Raw genomic sequence first — 18131 nt, 5'->3', positions numbered from 1 at the left:
CAATTCTTTGTGAGATTAATGAAAATGCCATGAAAACAATAAGTACTCCTCAACTATACTCCTTGTACATACGATAAGTATTCAATTAGTTCCATTACAGTACATAGCTATGAAATGTTGATTAGATAACAATAATACATATGTATATAGTTGCCATCATACTTATATACATAAATATACATATGTACTTTGTTCCAGTATATTAACTTGTACGAAAGTGGATTTAGTGGAACAAATAAATAGTAGCAGACGTATCAGAATATAAATAGTGTTACATTTACTTTGTCAGTAAGAATTAGAATAAAATGCAAATAAATATTATACTTATTATATTTATTCCTGCTTCGTTACTTACGGGTATTCTTGGACTATTACTCATTTATATGGAAGCCTACCTGCCCATTTTGATAACTCGTTCTGTTCGTTATGGTAAATATTCCATTAATCATCAATCAATAATTAAAAATGCAGAAGTACCTAAAAGGTGGGTAGTAATAATATAATACTTTAATTAATTAATATATTGGCCAATTTGCTGAAGAACCCATGGATTTGAACGGGACACATTTTAATCATTTTGTTGTGACATACATATAACAAGAGAAATAATAAAAAAGATCGGATGAACCCTACTGATTTTAAGAAAAAGTAAAGTACTGTTGATATTAATAAGCGTCAGTTAGATTAAGCACATTATATACATTTATGATATTTAACAATCGATAATTTAATTAAGAAAGAAATATTGTTAGCATATTCATGAATAATATTAATATACGGATGCATTCGCATATTATTTTTCTTCTTATATGTATGTCACAACAAAGTGATTAAAAAAAGTTCCATTCAAATCCCATCAACTGAAAAAGTAGCTTTTCAACAAATTCATCAATATATTATTAGTTTATTACAATATTTTTAGAAAAGTAATCATTTATAACATTTTAGATGGTTTAAACATTTTTATGTTTTGGCTGCACCAGTTTCAAGCTATGTCTTATATTTGATAATTTGTAAATTTTTATGGACGGGTAATAGTTCCAAAAATGTTATATGGATATTAGATATATGTTTGGGATCATTCAGACAAGCACTAGGTAAATACTTAGATCTATTGAATTTTAAATTTACTTATTAAACTCTGGATAAGTGCTCGAAAATAAATCGCCGAAAATTGAAAGAGAAATAAATTCGAGAACTGACTTGATTAAAAGAAATATGTGTATCGGTATGTGAATGACGACGGAGCATTTAGGCGTAGATCATTAGGGGTAAAAATTAGGCGTAAAAAACTAATAAAAAATATCTTTTATTAGTAAGCATTTCATTTAACAAATGTTTTGCAGTATCACCAGAAAGTACATTTATAGCAACTCTGCTTTTAACTTTACACTGCTGGAAACGATTTTATGAAACACATTTTGTAAATATCTTTAGTGATAATATGATGAATATTAGCCATTACTTAATGGGATACATACATTACATAGGAACTTTGGTATGTATCATAGGTGAATCTGATGGTTTTGTTGAAGGTAATTAAACACTTATAAATATCAGATTAAAATTTGTTTTTAATCAATTGAGCCCAATTTCTTTTAAAGCTGCATGTTCCTCATATAGGTTCAGAAGGAAACTTTTCCTGGAGAAGAATTACATATTTACAACTAATATGTACTATTATTTGTGTACTATCATCATATGTACAACTCAGGACAAATTTTATTCTTAGTAACTTACGATATAATAAAGATGGAAAGATTACTTTCATGGCATATAAAATACCACATGGTGGTCTGTTTGAGTATATATCAGGCGCATTGCAATTTACAGAGATAATTATTTATATACTACTTTCTATTATCTTATGGCAAAGTACTAATTTTCATTATATTACACTTTGGGTCATAATTAATCAGGTAAAAATATTATATAACATTTTTAAAGTATGTATATAACTTTGAATTAATAATTTCTTTCTTTTATTTTAGACTGTTACAGCTGTACTGACTCACAAATGGTATATACAAACATTTAAAAATTATCCAATGTCGCGAAGAATTCTACTTCCTTATATTTTTTAAGTATGACAAAATTCTATTTATTATACATATAATGTTATTACAGAAATCTTAATTATATTTACGAAGCAATATTATAATTAAATGAAAGAAGTGAAGTAGTTATACCTTCTTAATAATGTATATCTTTTTATACATTTTATATATTTTATATATTTTATTTGAAATAAATTATATTAAGCAATATATGCCTACTTCAGTGTGACTCTGGTAGTTCTAAGTCCACATAAACCTGTAAGTCTACACCATCACTATTTTCTGAAAGTTCTCACATGTTACACCCTCATAATATCTCTAGCCGCTAATAATCTTGTGTAATTGATGTGACTTAAGACAATAATAAAACAAATAAGATTTTAAATATTAATTTATTTTACATTACGTACAAACAAATGTAAATTATGATCAAAATACAACACTTTAACAATAATTAAAGCTAAAGTATTTATTTATTATTTGTATCCTAATTTTTAATATTGACAAATAAGTGAGAAATTTTCTTTGCAATATATACAAATATTGAGTTCTTGTATATTTATTTATTCTTTCACTTGAACAGTAAGCTGAAACAAATAATTTAATCCTCTCTGAGATACGAGATAATAGTAATTCTTAGAAAAATATAAAAAGTGGAGTATATTGATATATTTATTCAGATTTTTTGTATACATCACAATAATTAATGTTTTTATAAATATATTAATATACACCAACATGGAAATGTTTTATCAATTAAGAATAAAATACAAATTAAAAACATTTTATTTACCTGTACGGATAGCCCTGTACTTTATTCCTAAATATTGATAACAGCAAACTAAAGAAGATAGCGACTAATCCAGCGCCTATTGCTGCGAATATTCGTCGTTTTTTTACATCACCTTTACGTGAAGCGGCTTCAGTCATTAATATCATACCCAATACCACTGCTCCATCTTATTACATTTTGTTAAGAAAAATATTAGCTATATATCTATGCATTGAGAAAGCCATGGTAAGGTCATAACAACTGTATAGTACACAAACCATAACATTTCACTGTCGAATATTTACGATTTAAGAAAAGACAAATCAATTTTGGCATTAATCCTTTATGAAATAAAAGAAATAGACCTTATTGAAATTTAATACAGTTTTATGACCAACATATAGTTTTTCAAAAATAGAAAATGTTTGATGATTTAGTAAAAACTTCGATTTTTGTATTACTTGATTAAACACCATATATAATACTATATTTGTTCAACAAATGCCTAAGGGTTAAACTAGATTAAAATTTATTTTATGAATCACTTACACACTTTAATAAAAAGGATACTCAAAATCATAACAATGTATGTTTCTAAAATAAATTGGCCTTGAGAAGAAGCATGTATGTAAGCTACGTTTCCACTGGGTGATCTATGTATGAAAGGTGGACCTCTAATATGATTCCACATTTGTCCAGATATCATTGTAAGCGTAAAGAACTGTTTTAAAAAAACATTAGAAGATAAATTGTCATTTCAATGAATATATTTATACCATGACTATTACCAATGCACCAAGACCCCAAATTGTTTTATTATAAATGAAATCTAAATTGTTACGCCTCAGGTATAAAAATCCTCCAATAAGTACTAGCAACATTATTATTGCCACTGTGCCAGAATAGTTCGGTGGTCTAAGTACTCTAATCTATAACACATTTTGAACATGTTAATATGATTCTTACTGATTAAATACTCATACATATATACAGGGTGGTTGGTAACTGGTGGTACAAGCGGAAAGGGGGTGATTCTACGCGAAGAAAGAAGTCGAAAATATAGAATAAAAATTTTTCATTTGAGGCTTTGTTTTTGAGAAAATCGACTTTGAATTTTCGCTCGGTACGTGTGCACTTTATCACGTTTCGTTATAACGGATCTCACTGTAGATCGTTGTCTCTATGGAAAAATTAAAAAAAAGAAAATTAAAAAAAGAATTTTTATTCTATATTTTCGACTTCTTTTTTCGCGTAGAATCACCCCCTTTCCGCTTGTACCACCAGTTACCAACCACCCTGTATATAAATACCTGAATATCAGTACGTTCAGATATCCACTTTGCAATTGCTTCCGCTGCAAATCCTACTCTTTGAATGTCCATAGTATCTGCAGGTTTTGGTTTGCCTTTTGGTGGAAAATGTATATATACTGGTGCAGTATTTAATCGCATCTATTGTAAATACATTTACTTTTATTTCTCACGTATTATATTCCTATATATATAGAGTGTCACAGGCAAAAATTCCACCATGTGTTTAATAGATTATTCTGAATCAAGGTCATATATACTGAGACTTGGTTTATGTTTTTTTGAGATAATTGTTGTTCACTTTGCTACATTATCAATTACCACAGTTTGAGTTTATGGAAGTAATCTTCATTGATGTTAATAATCTTGTATACAACCTTATTACAACCTTGAACTAATATTTCCAATTCTTCTATGTCAGAAATGAAATATGATCATGATATGGAAGCCTAATAAATAATAAAAATCGATTTTATGTTAAAAGCATTACTATCAAAAGGAGACTGATTAGATATTTTTTACTCTTCTTAATGAATACTATAAGTACTATAAGTCCTTTAAGTATTGGTCCCTGTTTCTATTAATTATGATTTTTATGATTCAGAGTAACCTATCAAATATACTATGAAAATGATTTAGTTTCCTTCTGGGATAACCTGTATAAGCATAGATGTATTGCATACCATTTGAAAAACATCAGATCCTTCATCAAAATCTACAGACGCAAAGAACAACTTCTTTGAATGAGATTGTAAGTATCTGAATGAATTTGCTACTATTACAAATTCATCGTTTGCATGCCTGATAAAATAAAAATATAAAAAGGCTAATTAACATTAAATGTAGTAAAGTTTGAAGATAAATTAACATTAAAATTACCTGCATATGTGACATTGTCTTTGAGGTGCCATAGCTGTAAACATTACAACAACAGAATAATTTCTTGGTGTAGTTTTAACATATTCTTTAAATTTTGCCCCATTGAACTTAATCACAGGTCTCGTGAGAGCTAATTCTGATAACTGCTGTACCCGGTCTGACAATGAAGAGCCAGGAGTCTGAAATACATTATTTTACTTATATTAAATATAAGAAAACTGAAATTTAAGTAAATTTTGAGTGATTGAAGGTTAAACATATTTTTGTTATGTTGAAAACTTGAATATTGCGTAAAGTTGTTAAAGTGCATTAATAATAACGTTCCAATATTGTCATAATTGTTTCATTGATCATTTTTGAAATGGATCGAATTTAAGAAATTGAAGAACTAATTTGTCATTTCCATATGTATAACAATTGCAATAAAGTAATTAAATTCTCACGTTTTTCATCCTGTATTGCCCATAAACATAATTTAAACTTAAAATAAGTCCCAACAGTACAATACTTGTTTTAAAATCCATTACAAACAGCATAAATTAATATAGTACAAATACAAATGATCTTCTACCACGAGCACATTACAGCTATGCAGATAATGTACGAATCTTATTGGTCTATGCAATACAACGTGGCAAATTTTATCCAAATAAATAAACGTACCAAAACTTTATTATTTACACTAACCAAATATTTTTTTTATAAATTTATTTTTTATTTTATATATACATTGTATAATAATTTTTAAAATCATACATTCTATATTTTAAGTTTTTATGTAACATTTGTCAGGAGCGCATACAAAAATTTTTGAACTTTAAATTTTGATATCCTAGTATAAAACCACTATTTAATTTTTAATTTTCTTCTAAAACTTCCAAATATTTTAGATATTATAAATAACATATAATGTTATAAACATTAATTATAATCATAATAAAGTAGTTTAAAATATAAATTTGTAATTGTATATGTTAGTTGAGTATATATTCAACTTATATATATAAAATAAATTGTCATTTAAATGTCGTCAGTAAATTGTCATTAAATTTATCTTCTAATGATCTAAGTTTTTGGTACGGGATTGGTTCATAGCAGAAATGTATCTATTATCTGATTGGTCAGTTACATAACACATGCCCGTTGATTCGTCATTTTACTATTGTTCAACTTGTGTAACCGTTATTTCAAATCAGAAGGACCGGTGGAGTGAAGAAATGTTTGAATCCGACTAGGAAGTTAATGTCGTGACTAGTGCCTTTCCCTCTCATTCAAAGATTGCAGTTCAAAGGCGGAGCTGGTGTAACGAACACCGTGAACAGTGTTTTTCTCCGTACTAAAATCAGTGATAAGTATTAACATTATTTTCAAAGTTGTTAGTTTCTTGTTGTGTTTTGTTGTCTAAATACGTTAAAAACATTTCACAATGTCATTTTCAAAAGCCAGAATCCAAAGATTTAATGAATTCGAAAGTAAGTAAACATATATCTTTATAACTCTATTTTCCTTGGTGCACATTATAATGTACGCACTCTTATATATGTAAAATGATAGTAATGTTATTATTTTATAAATTTGTTGTTTTCATTACCTCTCTATTTTTTCGAAATTACCAAATGTTGTGTAATTTTTATATTTACACAATATGTATTTGGCGGGAAGTAAATTGAAGATATGTTAGAAAATATTAATATCAATACGAAATATTATTTATTTATATGTAGAAGTACATACATATATATATTCTAGTTGTCATATATCCTTTATTGTTAACTAGTACAGATAATTATAATTAACAGGATAAGTTTACTTATCAGAAAGTACAGTATAATATATGTAGTGTACGCATTTAACAAATATAATATAATTTTTATAGTATAAATATAATATGACATTACAATATAAGAAATGCTATTATGTTTCAGTATTGGAAAACAATTTTGCTTCTAAATTATGAGTCTTTTACCTGAGAAATAGTTATCAAAGTATTAAATATTACTTGTATTATGCATTTATATGTGAATTTATGTAAATAATAAATTATTTCTTATTTTACAGTAATAAAAATAGTAGCTTGACAATAATTTTTGTATATTATGTATTGTATAGTAATATATGTATATTATAACAGTGTTTTATATATCATTTTTAAAAATTAATTTTTATTCACTGGATTAACAGAATTTTGTTAGTTAACACATTGATTTTCTCGAACGAAGTCAATGGTAAAATTAAACTCATTATTTATTTCTATTTTTTACGTAACTTACTTAACTTTACAGGAAAATCTCATAACAAAAATAATGAACGATCGATCGTTTAATTATTATAGAATTATTAATGATATATCCTTTTTTTAGGCTGTGGAGCCGAAAAATAAATAAATATATGTATATATATACAGTACCGGACAAAAGTTTAAGACTACCTTTCTGATAGTTTATTGCATTATATTATAGATTCTAAATGACCTACAGTTCGAAGTTGTCCTTACAATTACATATACACTCAAAATTTATCTACGAACGGCCACGAGACTTTTAAAACATTTGAAGTATTTGAAAGGATGAGTATGAAACAATTCGATGCTGTATTTGCTGCGGACGTTCAAACATTAAGACGAACATTCAAATACAGTAGTGCTACGAATTTATCCAACAATAATAAGTTTATTTAACATGACATATTAAATTTAACAACAACAATCTACGCCTAGAAGATAGAAAATTTGTTACATCACTACGCAAGAGAAAATAGCCATTTACCGAAATATAGCAAATATTATTGAAAGATCTGAGATAGCGTGCAAGCAGTTATGATACCTAAAAATTTTAGAAAAAAAATGGGTGCTATTAGAATGAACCAAAAAATTACAGTAAAGATCCATCTTTGCATCCACCGGTTATCCGAAAAGAATAATTTTCGAACTGCTACTGATTTTTAAAATGAAATTTATGCTACTAATGTTCTGAACATTTATGAAAGAACTCTTTGAAGGTGTCTTTATGATTTTGTTATTAAAGGACGTATGTTTCGGAAGAATCCAATGCCCAATTGTAAGAATCGGAAACTGGGAATTGCTTTTACTGAAGCACGCGAACACTGAACAGTACAAGTATGGACAGTATATTTAAAAAAGTGTTATTTTCTGATGTATCGAAATTTAGTAGGCTATAATAAAGCGAAATTCAATAACGAATAATTGCAGACTATTGGTTATTTATTATGTACAACATAGCGCGATAATTTATTAGAAAGGTAGTGGTTTCAAACTTTTTTCTGCTACTGTATATTATGTATGTTTATACAAGGTGTGTGTGTGTGCGTGCGTGCGTGCGTGCGTGCGTGCGTGCGTGCGTGCGTGCGTGCGTGTGTGTGTGTGTGTGTGTGTGTGTGTGTGTGTGTGTGTGTGTGCATTACTGATGCAGATATGTATATGTATAATAATAATTTTATAATAATTAAAAATAAATATCACTAAATTATCTAAATAAAAAAGAATATAAGATAATGAAATAAGAAGATGGGATGTCGGAAGCCATTTAATTCTTAAAATTAAGTGTTGCATCCAAGAATAAGAGAGAGGGGGATAAAAGGCGTATGATATAAGATCGATTTCGTTACGCAACTATGAAAGAAAGGGTGGTTTGGACGTTAGAGAGTACACCTGGTAATTTGATGATCCCATAGAGCATGTTTCTTGCATTTAAAAACAGCTGTCTTTCATTTGCGCTTACTCTATGTAAACTAACACCTACCGAAACGGGATTTCTTTTTACCAATGTTAGTTGTGTTACTACCCCTTCCACTTCTCATAATATATAATGGAATCAACTAAAAATGTTTGGAAATTAATCAAATGAATTTCATTTGTATACAATTATTTCGCAATAATTATATTATATTACAATTATTTATTCTAACTTATTGATATTTATCATTTCACTTATAGTAGCTTATCCAAATATTTGAGTACTTATAAAAACTTTACATGACACATGAAACATGAATTTTTATTAGCACTTCAATGATACTTGACTGTCATTGTTGTATTGGTAATGTTTGAAATAAATCTGAAAACATATGTACAAGTTACAAGATACTCAATGCATATATATATTGTAGGAATCACAAAAGAGTATGTAAGCAGTCAATTAAGGATTATATTAATAAGTGTCTTATATGTTTATATGTGACTCTTTATGCTGTATATATAAATATATGTTTTTAATAGGTACTAAATATATGTTTGTACGTAGTAAGTTTATATGCATTCTACTTATATGAACAAAATTTTATTTAGTGCCTGATTAACTGAACTTGAATCGTGCTTCTATTATCTTAATAATTGCTAAGTGTTACTCTGATTATATAATTCCTAACATGTATTTGTTTATCTATATTTAGCCAAATGATTTTTCTCAATGCTTTTATTATTTACATTTTTTTTTATTATTTCCAAATGTATATTTTGATTGAATTTTGCAGTATATGTTATTTATCATTTCATCCTCTACATATAAAACATTGAATTAATTTTATGTTAAGGATTACATTAAATTACAGTTGTCTGAATTCATGGTCTGATATTCTGCATATTAAGAAATAAGTAAAGAATTAAGTCAAATTATACAATTACTGACCTTAAAAATTAATTTCTAAAATCATAAGTTTTAAAACTTATCATGTATTTATAAGCAAATATTTGGATCCATTTATACAAGTGTGAATTCTGATTAACTGAGTGATAAATTATACAAAGTGGAGAGAATTAAGTAGATTTCTATTATATGAATAACTTGCCCATATAAACTTGTGTATTCAGCAACAGATTCATGTAAATAGCAATTACTGTACATTTTTAGATAAGTTTAAAATTTTATCAGTGTAATCATGACAATTGTGTTTCATTATAGAATTAGTGAAATTTTAAAATGTTTTATATAACGCACATAATACATATATGTATATACCTGAAAGTTTTCTATGGTAAATATTCAAATACTCTCATAATCCTTATGGCCATATAGGATGTAAACAAATTTTTTGTCATGACCACAATCATATAGAAAGGTCTCGACACTTGCTAGAGAAAACCGTTCGAAAATTGAGTCGTGTCTAGTCATGAAAAATTAACATGGAAGGTCAATAACAAAGTAGTACGCGTTCTTGCGAGACAAACAGAGATGAGTGTCATGCATGCTCAGAACGAAAATCTTCTTGTCTTCCATATTGATTTTTTATGACTACTTACGATTCAGTTGTCGGACGACTTCCCTAGGCTTCGATATATGAGTGTCCAAAAGTGTTTATGTTATCGTGATCATCACAAATAATTCTTTTACATTTTATGAATACATGAACAATAACAGGAAAGCAGAAACAAGAATATACCTATAGAATCCCATTTCATTAAATGTTTTTTTATGAAATTATTTAATACAAAGCTTAAAAAAATATATTTTATACAGTGACTACAATTAGTATTTGTACATACGCTTATTTTCCAATGAAATGTTTTTTTTTGTAGGTTCTCTATTTCATTTCCACAGTATCAATTTTTTGTAATCATATGTAAGTATTAGTAAATGAAATATTTAATATACTCGAATGTAATTAATTAGTGTGTATTAATTATTATATTAGTATATATTATTAGTATATATATGCTATAATAAATATAATGATGTACAAATACTTATTGCAGTCACTATATATATATATCTTCTTTTCTTAATTTATATTTTAAAAGAAATAATTGTTACAGATGATGTACCTCCACCAGGGGCATATGATCCAAAATTAGATAGTAAAGTAAAAGGTTTTGTTATTGAAAAGTCAGAGAGATTTCATGACAACAAAAGTGTTGCCAGTGCAGAGTGCAATGTATCAGTGTGCACTAAAAATGCAAGCAATGTGGCAATTACTTTTAGAACGGTGCGAAATAGAAATTAATTGGATGTAAAAAATTTTCTTATTGATCTTGCAAGGGATGCAGTTGATCTGAGAGATATGTACAGAAGTATTATTTAATTGTTTATATTTTATATTTTTTTTACAACAAATGCATATATAGTCGGAATGTATGTTTTAATAAATTTACATTTTTTTCATATATTCATACACTTTTTATGTCAAACTTGGCACTATGGCACAAATTACTGTATCTCTTGGATATACCGCAGCTTACAGAGAGTTAATAAGTTATACAGAAATATATGTTTTTTTTTTTAGAAAATATTTTAATATCAGTAACAATATGTATTTTTAGCCACAACCACCACGAAAACACAATCGAGATCAAACAAGATCAAGTTCAAAAGTGAAGTCACGTGGGCTTATTACTGCTAACGAACAAAAATTGAAGTACGATTCCGAGCATCAACTTGCTGATCTTCAAGTAGAATGTTCCAACAAAGACAGGACGATACAAGAGCTTGAGAAGCACATCGAGGACATGAAGGAGGAAGTGCAGAAATTAGAATTGCAACTCGATGAGTTACATAAAAAACAAACAGAAGTAGAGGAGCAACACCGAAAGGACATAGAAATAATGGTTGTAAAATACTTTTTACCAAGAAGTATAATTTTATTTCTAACAAATATTTTATTAACGATTCCTGCATCCAGGCTAAATTGCAACAAGAAATTTTAAATGGTTACGATGAAAAGCATCAAACCGAAGTGAAGCGCCTTCGTTCTCAGCTTTTGGAAGTTTCAGAGGAGAAAGAACGCGAAATTGAAGCAAGAAAAGCTATGGAAGGTGATCTTAGAAATCGTATCGCGGATTTCTCGAAAAGAATAACAGCGTTAGAATATGAATTGGCAGATAAAAAACACACAAACGTGAAAAGAGTAAATACTTGTTTATTTTGAAGAATTAAAATGATTTGGAAATATTGTAACTCTATCACAATTTTTAAAATTTGTTCTTCATAGGTTCAATCTCTTGAAATACAAATTGAAGAACTAACAATAAAATTAGAAGAGATAACAGTAAGTCACAAATATGAAGTTGGCTTGCTGGAACAAGAAAAGGCCAAACTTAATTCATGTGTTATTAATTTAATGGAGGAACGTGATAAGTTGGAGCTAAAGTTGCAAAAGCGACAAAATGTAGTTCTTGAACTACAAGGGCAACTATCTGCCCTTCAATGTGAATTAGACGAATTAAAGGGTGAATATGAAAAAGTTGTTGAAAATTTTTCGAAAAAAGTGGGCGATCTTAGATATAAATATGAAGAAGAAACTAATAAATTGAAACTCGATTTTGGAAAAGAAAAAATGATCCTTGTCAATGAAAACGAATTTGAAATATCGCGTAGGATAGAAATTGAAGCTAAAGTAAAAGATATTGACGAACAAAATAATTTTCTGAGAAAAGAACTGGAAAACGTTCAAAATCTTTCCAAAGATGTAAATATTAAAATTTTTACCTGTTTGAATAATAATAAAAACATTTTCTTAATTTCCTACTTTTTATTTTAATTCAGGTTAATAATCGTTTACGTGAGGCGCATCAAGAATTAGAAGATTCACATAGAAAACACACTCTTATTTTGAAAAAACATCAGGAAGAATTAGGTGATATAATAAAACTTCATGATGAAGAAAAATATAAACTGAAACAGCAATTGGAGGATGCAAGATTGAATTATATAAAAGAGATAGAAAATGTATATTCATATGTTGTTTTATCTTTTTTTTATATATTCTAATTCGAAACATAGACAAGATTTACATACATTGTTTGTTATATAATAATCTTTTTGTGAAATAACATATACTAATCTTTTGCGTAGCTAACGATAGCAAGAGACAAAGAAGTATCAGAAGTGAAAGAAGCTGCGGGCAAAATGATCGAAGAAGAAACGAAACGAATTAAACAACATGCCGATAAATTAGTAACAAATGCAGAAGCTGTTACGAGAGAAACATTGGCAGCTTGCCGTACTGAATGTGAGGAAAGAGTAAAAAGAGTGATTGCTGATAGTGACGCGAAAGTAAGCGGGTCACACGTGCGTAAAATAAAAAACATCACTGACTGAGTTCTTTCTTCTAACACCCAATAAAAAATTGTTCAATAAAAATTCTTTTTTACTATACCGAGAAGAAAAAGAGTTATATTGAAAGAATTTTTATTGTGGACACTATTTCTTTTTCGAAACCTCTTTTAATATTTTCTCTTCCAGTTTCTGTGATGTTTGCCGAATATTTTATGCTCTTTTGTAAGAACGTATGCATATAGTTTTTAAAATGAATTTATTAATCTAGATAAATGCTATGATCAGAGAAGCAAAGATTACTGTAGAGGAAGAAATGCGACTTACCGCGGAAAGATATAAAGCGTGTTTAGCGCGAGTAGAAATGGAACGAACGGCATTAGACGAAAAACTGGCGATTAAAGATGCTGAAATTAATAGACTTTCCGCGACTCTGGAAGAATTAAAGAACTCTGCAGAAACTCAGGTGGGTTGTAAAACGTAATCAAAAATAAAGATAATATTTCAAAGTATCAGTTTGCAATAATTGATTAAATGAATTTAGGAAAGTTTTGGCCAAAGCTTACAAATAGAATTAGATCGAGCAGAAACTGAACTAGCAGAAAAGAAAGATGAATTAAGAGCTCTAAAAGATCAAATCCGAGCGGAGGCAGCGGAAATGGTAGCTAGACGAAAGAGGTACATCATTTTTCACAGAAAGAACTATATGTATTTTTATAAATAGGTACTTATATATATATATATACACACACATGTATACATGTATACATGTACGAAATTTTATTTAGATTCGAAGTTATAATGGCTGAAAATCAAGCATCAGTTGCTGCCTTAACTAAACGTTTGGCTCAAAGTAATGCTGAAGTGGAAAGATTACAGCATGAATTAAAACGTGGTGAAGATTGCATAAACGAACATCGTGATTTACTGAGTATTATGCGCAACAACTCTCAAATAGCACATGAACAGGTGCATGTTTTGATGGATCAATTAGACGCCAAAAAGGGATTGGTCGATCAACTTGAAACTGAAAGTTTAAGCGAATTGGAATCATTAAAATCTGTATTCGAAGCTAAAATCGATGACTTAAAGAAAATAGCAACCAGACAAGTTGCGAAATTACAAGCTGAGAATGATGTGAAGAACGCACAAAATATTGAGGTGCTCTTTATTTTCTGTTTTTGCTTCAAAAGTATTAAAAATTTTAATAAGTGAAAAATTTGAGAATTATAATAATTATTTAGATATAATATGATTAATTGCTTAAAGAGGAAAGTAAATCACTTCATCATCTCATTTCGAATTTTAGATGAAAAATCAGCTTCAAGAAATGGCTAACCATCTTGCTGAAGCACAAAGTATGCTGCTTAAATTGGAAGAAAGAAACGATGCTCAAGAACTAGAAATTTCTCGAGTGGATATGCTAAACAACAAATTTAACGAACAGTTGAAAGAACGTGAAACAGCAATAGAAGACTTAAATAAATTGTTAGAGCATCAATCAGAAATTCAAAAAGTTACCTTAAATGAAGTATGCTCTCGAAATTGCTATATTAATGCTTCCTTTTTATGTAATAAAATATATGAATTTAATTATTTTTACTATTTTTACAGGCAAGTCTAAAGATAGGAGAACTTTCTGATAAAATTAAATGTCTTGAAGAAAAGGATAGCCAGATACCGGTAATCGATTATTTTTTTTATGTTTCATATCTAAAAAGACAAAGAAAAGAATTTAAAAAAAAATATACAGTAATTGTTGTATTTTGTAACATATATGTAATTTATTCAAAAATATTGTATCTGTATAGAAACATAATGAATTACTCGAAGAAGAACAGAACAAATGGAGAAGTTTAGAAAAAACGATTATAGAAAAACTTGAAGAAGAAAAATCTCGCCGAGAAGCAGCTGAAGAGTACGTTGTTTTCTCCTCTAAAAATAAGAATAATCTGAGAAAGTTATAAAATAATAAATTTATTTTTGTCTGTTTAGTGAAGTGAAAAAGCTTTCTAAATATAATGAGCAACTTCTAAAAGATTATCAAGAAATCCATGAAAAATACGCTGAAGTTGTTGGTCATCATAATCACAGGCAAAGAATTAAACATGTATCTCAACTGAAAGATAAAATCAATCAACTCGAACAGGTGCGTTTAACTATCTGTCTTGGCATCGCGATCATTTTATATTGCATGTTAAATTGATATCCTTATCATAATAGTAGTAATATCTTTTAATATTACAAACATTTAACATTGAAACAAATATTGATTGTTAAATTATTGAATGAAAATATTAAATTTTCTGTTTATATTTATAGTATGTTAATTCGTCTCACTGTTTATTTTTGTGTGCGTTATTATTAATGAATGTTTATTCATTGTTATAATGTACTGAATTTGACAAACTATTTGGCTTCTTTTATTTTACTTTTAATGATATACCATAATTTTATGTGAATTTAGGCTAGAACCACTTTGTTGTTTAGGTATTCACTCATTAGTGTGCCCAAATTATTTGTTTAAACAATAGGAGAGAATATGTATATATTGACTGAGAATATTAAATGTATATAAATAAATTATTTCTATTGCGTAAATGGTATTATTCAATTTCATTTGCATTGGTCTAATTATTTTGTCTTTGCTTCTCTTAGTTGCAAGTATTAACTTATATACATAAGTACTTAAATACTTATGTAGTATATATTGATTGATTGTAAAATAAATGTGATAAAATGTAAATTGTTTTTAGGATTTATATGCGAAGGCGAGGACAATAGAACAGCAGCACAAGATGATAGAAAAATTGAAAGCAGAAGAAAAACGTGTGCATAGTAAAGGAAAAGAGAACATGTTAGGAATTTCACAGAACACTTTTGCGGCACCTATTCCTTCCCCACATAAACCATTGACGCCACTGAGGAATCGGAATGATTAGTTTTAATATTGGCATATTATTCATTTATGATTATCATAAATGCGAGTTGGTACTAATTTACATTAATGTTTACATAAATTACAGTAATTTACATTAATGTTTATATTTTAAGAAACATATTCGAATTACTGTATCAGTGATTAAGATATTAAGTTTGCCAGAGCTTTAATATGTTAAAATTATAAATATATATTATATAGTAAATAGATCCTCTACAAGTACTGATTTTCAAACTTCTAATAAATGAATAATCTTTGTGGTTATTATAAATACGATTTAAAAATAATTTAATTAAACTCATGTAGTAATTCTAAATAAATATTTACTTCCTGAAATACATATAAAACACATACTGTGTACGTCGTGACTGTATTATAATTACTTATTGATGTAATAATTATCGACTCGCATTTATAATAATTTTTGAATCAGTATGCATGAATTTTTTTATTATGAGACATATTTATAACTCTAACATTTTTAAATCCATAACAAATTTAATAACTTAATACAAGATCTAATACTCTATGTAAGGTCAAGTGTTCAGTTTGCTAGGTTCTGTTAAAAGACTGTAATAATAATGTTTCGTTATAAAGATTACATGTTTGAGCGATATTGACTTTCTAAACTTATGTTTAGCTTGTACAATCGATATTAAAAGAAGAAAAAGGAATTTTATTTATATGACAGGTGTTTTTCCCCGACGTTTCAATATATGTCAATTACATAAATTTTATTTGTAATACATTTTTGTAATCTATGACTATATATTGAACTTTGAAAAGTAATATTAAAATCAATGTGAGTGAACAAGTTCTATTGCATGAGTTTCTCGTATGAGATTATATATACTGCTGAAAAGAATCGCTTATTCTTATTGAATTTTAGATGAAATATATGAACAACAATTATGTACTTAACGTTTGTTATCGTCATAATACTTTGGATGTTTGTTTTTTATGCAAAATATGGTATATCTATATAGTTACTATACTCACAAAAGTATTCAAGCACTTATAGAAATCGTAAATAAATATATTACGTGTGTTACACGAAACATTTTGAAATTTCACGAGGTCTGTAATAATCCTTTGCAGTTTAGGACTGTTTCGTTTCGGCAACTCGAAACTACTTTTCGTATACTTGGTGAATTTCTTACAGCTAACTTGAAATGATTTCATATACAAATTAACGTATAAAACTATTATATTTTAATATTTTATGTACCCTTACATCTGAAAGGAGTATTTTATAAAACAATCGCCAAGATCCTCAGTTTGTCGGTGCAAGTATCACAATAATTTATTGTTTGATGTCTTTCGCCAGGATTATTTCGTTGAGGGTAAACTTTACGATCCTTTTCAACTCCTGTTAGAATAACATGTAGCTTTCCATTCACAATCGTGACACTAAAGTTTTTACATACTTCGTTCGTTCTCTGTTTTTTTACTGAGTCATAAAAAATATAAGAATTAATTGAATATATCTCTAAATCGCCAAAAATAGCTTCTTACACCTCTAACTTCATCGCTATATTCATCACTGCTTTCCTCCTCTCTATCGTTAAGTGCTTTATGAATAGAGATAATTTCATTGTTTAACAACGAAAAATCAAATTCATCTTCACTTGGACTGATTTCATTACTACATCCCATGCTTATAGGACTCAAAAATCTTTGAAAGTAATATTACTATTGCCACGGCGACTGTCAAGTTCGGACTAACCCCGAAGACGCAGTTCGATCCGTGATGACGGATTAATATGAGATCGAAAAATCTTATAGCCATTTGAGGGGCTATCATTCTACACTTCATAAGATTATACATAAATAGCTTGAGAATCCACTCATGAAACGATATTGCTGTCACGTAAACTTGAGGGTTGGATGATAAAATAAAATAGCTGAGTCGTAACACAATTATTAATTTTGTTTTAATTAAACTTTATTATGAATTCAGCAATCACAATGGAATACACACTGAATTAACGTAAATCACAATTCACTCCAACCACGTTATGTAAAACTTAGTTACACTGATTAAGTACGCGACTGTTATAAGGGTAGAGACCGGTAAAGATATGTTGACTATTAGGATACAGAATAAGTGAAATTTAGTGACGATGATGCTGCGGAGGGAAACTATGATGGGTGTGTCTAAGGATATGA

At 28.1% G+C, this 18131-nt stretch overlaps 3 protein-coding genes across 11 annotated transcripts in view; 2 read left to right on the top strand and 1 right to left on the bottom strand.

Annotated features, from left to right (window-relative positions):
- Window positions 1–2210, top strand: part of LOC138182030 (polyprenal reductase) — a 39684-nt gene extending 37474 nt beyond the window's left edge. For 4 of the 6 annotated variants that reach the window (XM_069117512.1, XM_069117510.1, XM_069117511.1 and 1 more), the window contains exons 3-7: window positions 391–484; window positions 949–1097; window positions 1347–1535; window positions 1624–1919; window positions 1992–2210. In XM_069117512.1, coding sequence (XP_068973613.1) covers window positions 391–484; window positions 949–1097; window positions 1347–1535; window positions 1624–1919; window positions 1992–2084 — 821 coding nt within the window. In that variant the 3' untranslated portion in view covers window positions 2085–2210. Of the gene's footprint in view, window positions 1–198; window positions 485–948; window positions 1098–1346; window positions 1536–1623; window positions 1920–1991 lie in introns of those variants that run through there. The other 2 variants (XM_069117513.1, XM_069117515.1) reach the window with 2 other exon arrangements.
- A 220-nt stretch (window positions 2211–2430) lies between these two features.
- Window positions 2431–5634, bottom strand: Ostgamma (oligosaccharide transferase gamma subunit). 2 transcript variants are annotated; one of them, XM_069116871.1, is made up of 8 exons: window positions 5462–5633; window positions 5019–5197; window positions 4823–4940; window positions 4140–4280; window positions 3618–3758; window positions 3400–3550; window positions 2851–3016; window positions 2431–2644 (listed from the first exon to the last, which is right to left on the bottom strand). In XM_069116871.1, the coding sequence occupies exons 1-8, from the start codon at window positions 5552–5554 to the stop codon at window positions 2629–2631; spliced, it is 1005 nt and encodes a 334-aa protein (XP_068972972.1). In that variant the 5' UTR covers window positions 5555–5633; the 3' UTR covers window positions 2431–2628. The 2 variants fall into 2 exon arrangements, with proteins under 2 accessions (XP_068972972.1, XP_068972973.1); XM_069116872.1 differs by lacking the exons at window positions 2431–2644; window positions 2851–3016 and adding an exon at window positions 3154–3170 and having other exon boundaries at window positions 3379–3550; window positions 5462–5634.
- A 588-nt stretch (window positions 5635–6222) lies between these two features.
- Window positions 6223–17444, top strand: LOC138181596 (putative leucine-rich repeat-containing protein DDB_G0290503). Of its 3 annotated transcripts, none has more exons than XM_069116558.1 (15): window positions 6223–6490; window positions 10786–10955; window positions 11290–11574; window positions 11649–11873; window positions 11958–12434; window positions 12512–12694; window positions 12821–13036; window positions 13293–13487; window positions 13566–13699; window positions 13810–14182; window positions 14331–14552; window positions 14636–14704; window positions 14833–14939; window positions 15017–15170; window positions 15778–17444. In XM_069116558.1, the coding sequence occupies exons 1-15, from the start codon at window positions 6445–6447 to the stop codon at window positions 15961–15963; spliced, it is 3042 nt and encodes a 1013-aa protein (XP_068972659.1). In that variant the 5' UTR covers window positions 6223–6444; the 3' UTR covers window positions 15964–17444. The 3 variants fall into 3 exon arrangements, with proteins under 3 accessions (XP_068972659.1, XP_068972661.1, XP_068972660.1); XM_069116560.1 differs by having other exon boundaries at window positions 6224–6490; window positions 12821–13021; XM_069116559.1 differs by lacking the exon at window positions 6223–6490 and adding an exon at window positions 8547–8688.
- The last annotated feature ends 687 nt before the right edge of the window (window positions 17445–18131 follow it).

This window comes from Bombus flavifrons, chromosome 7 (genome assembly GCF_040668555.2).
Source record: "Bombus flavifrons isolate JBK064 chromosome 7, iyBomFlav1_principal, whole genome shotgun sequence".
In the NCBI taxonomy this organism is placed as follows: Eukaryota; Metazoa; Arthropoda; class Insecta; order Hymenoptera; family Apidae; genus Bombus; species Bombus flavifrons.
The sequence above is the reverse complement of the archived record's forward strand: the minus strand, read 5'-3'. Positions and strand labels throughout refer to the sequence as shown.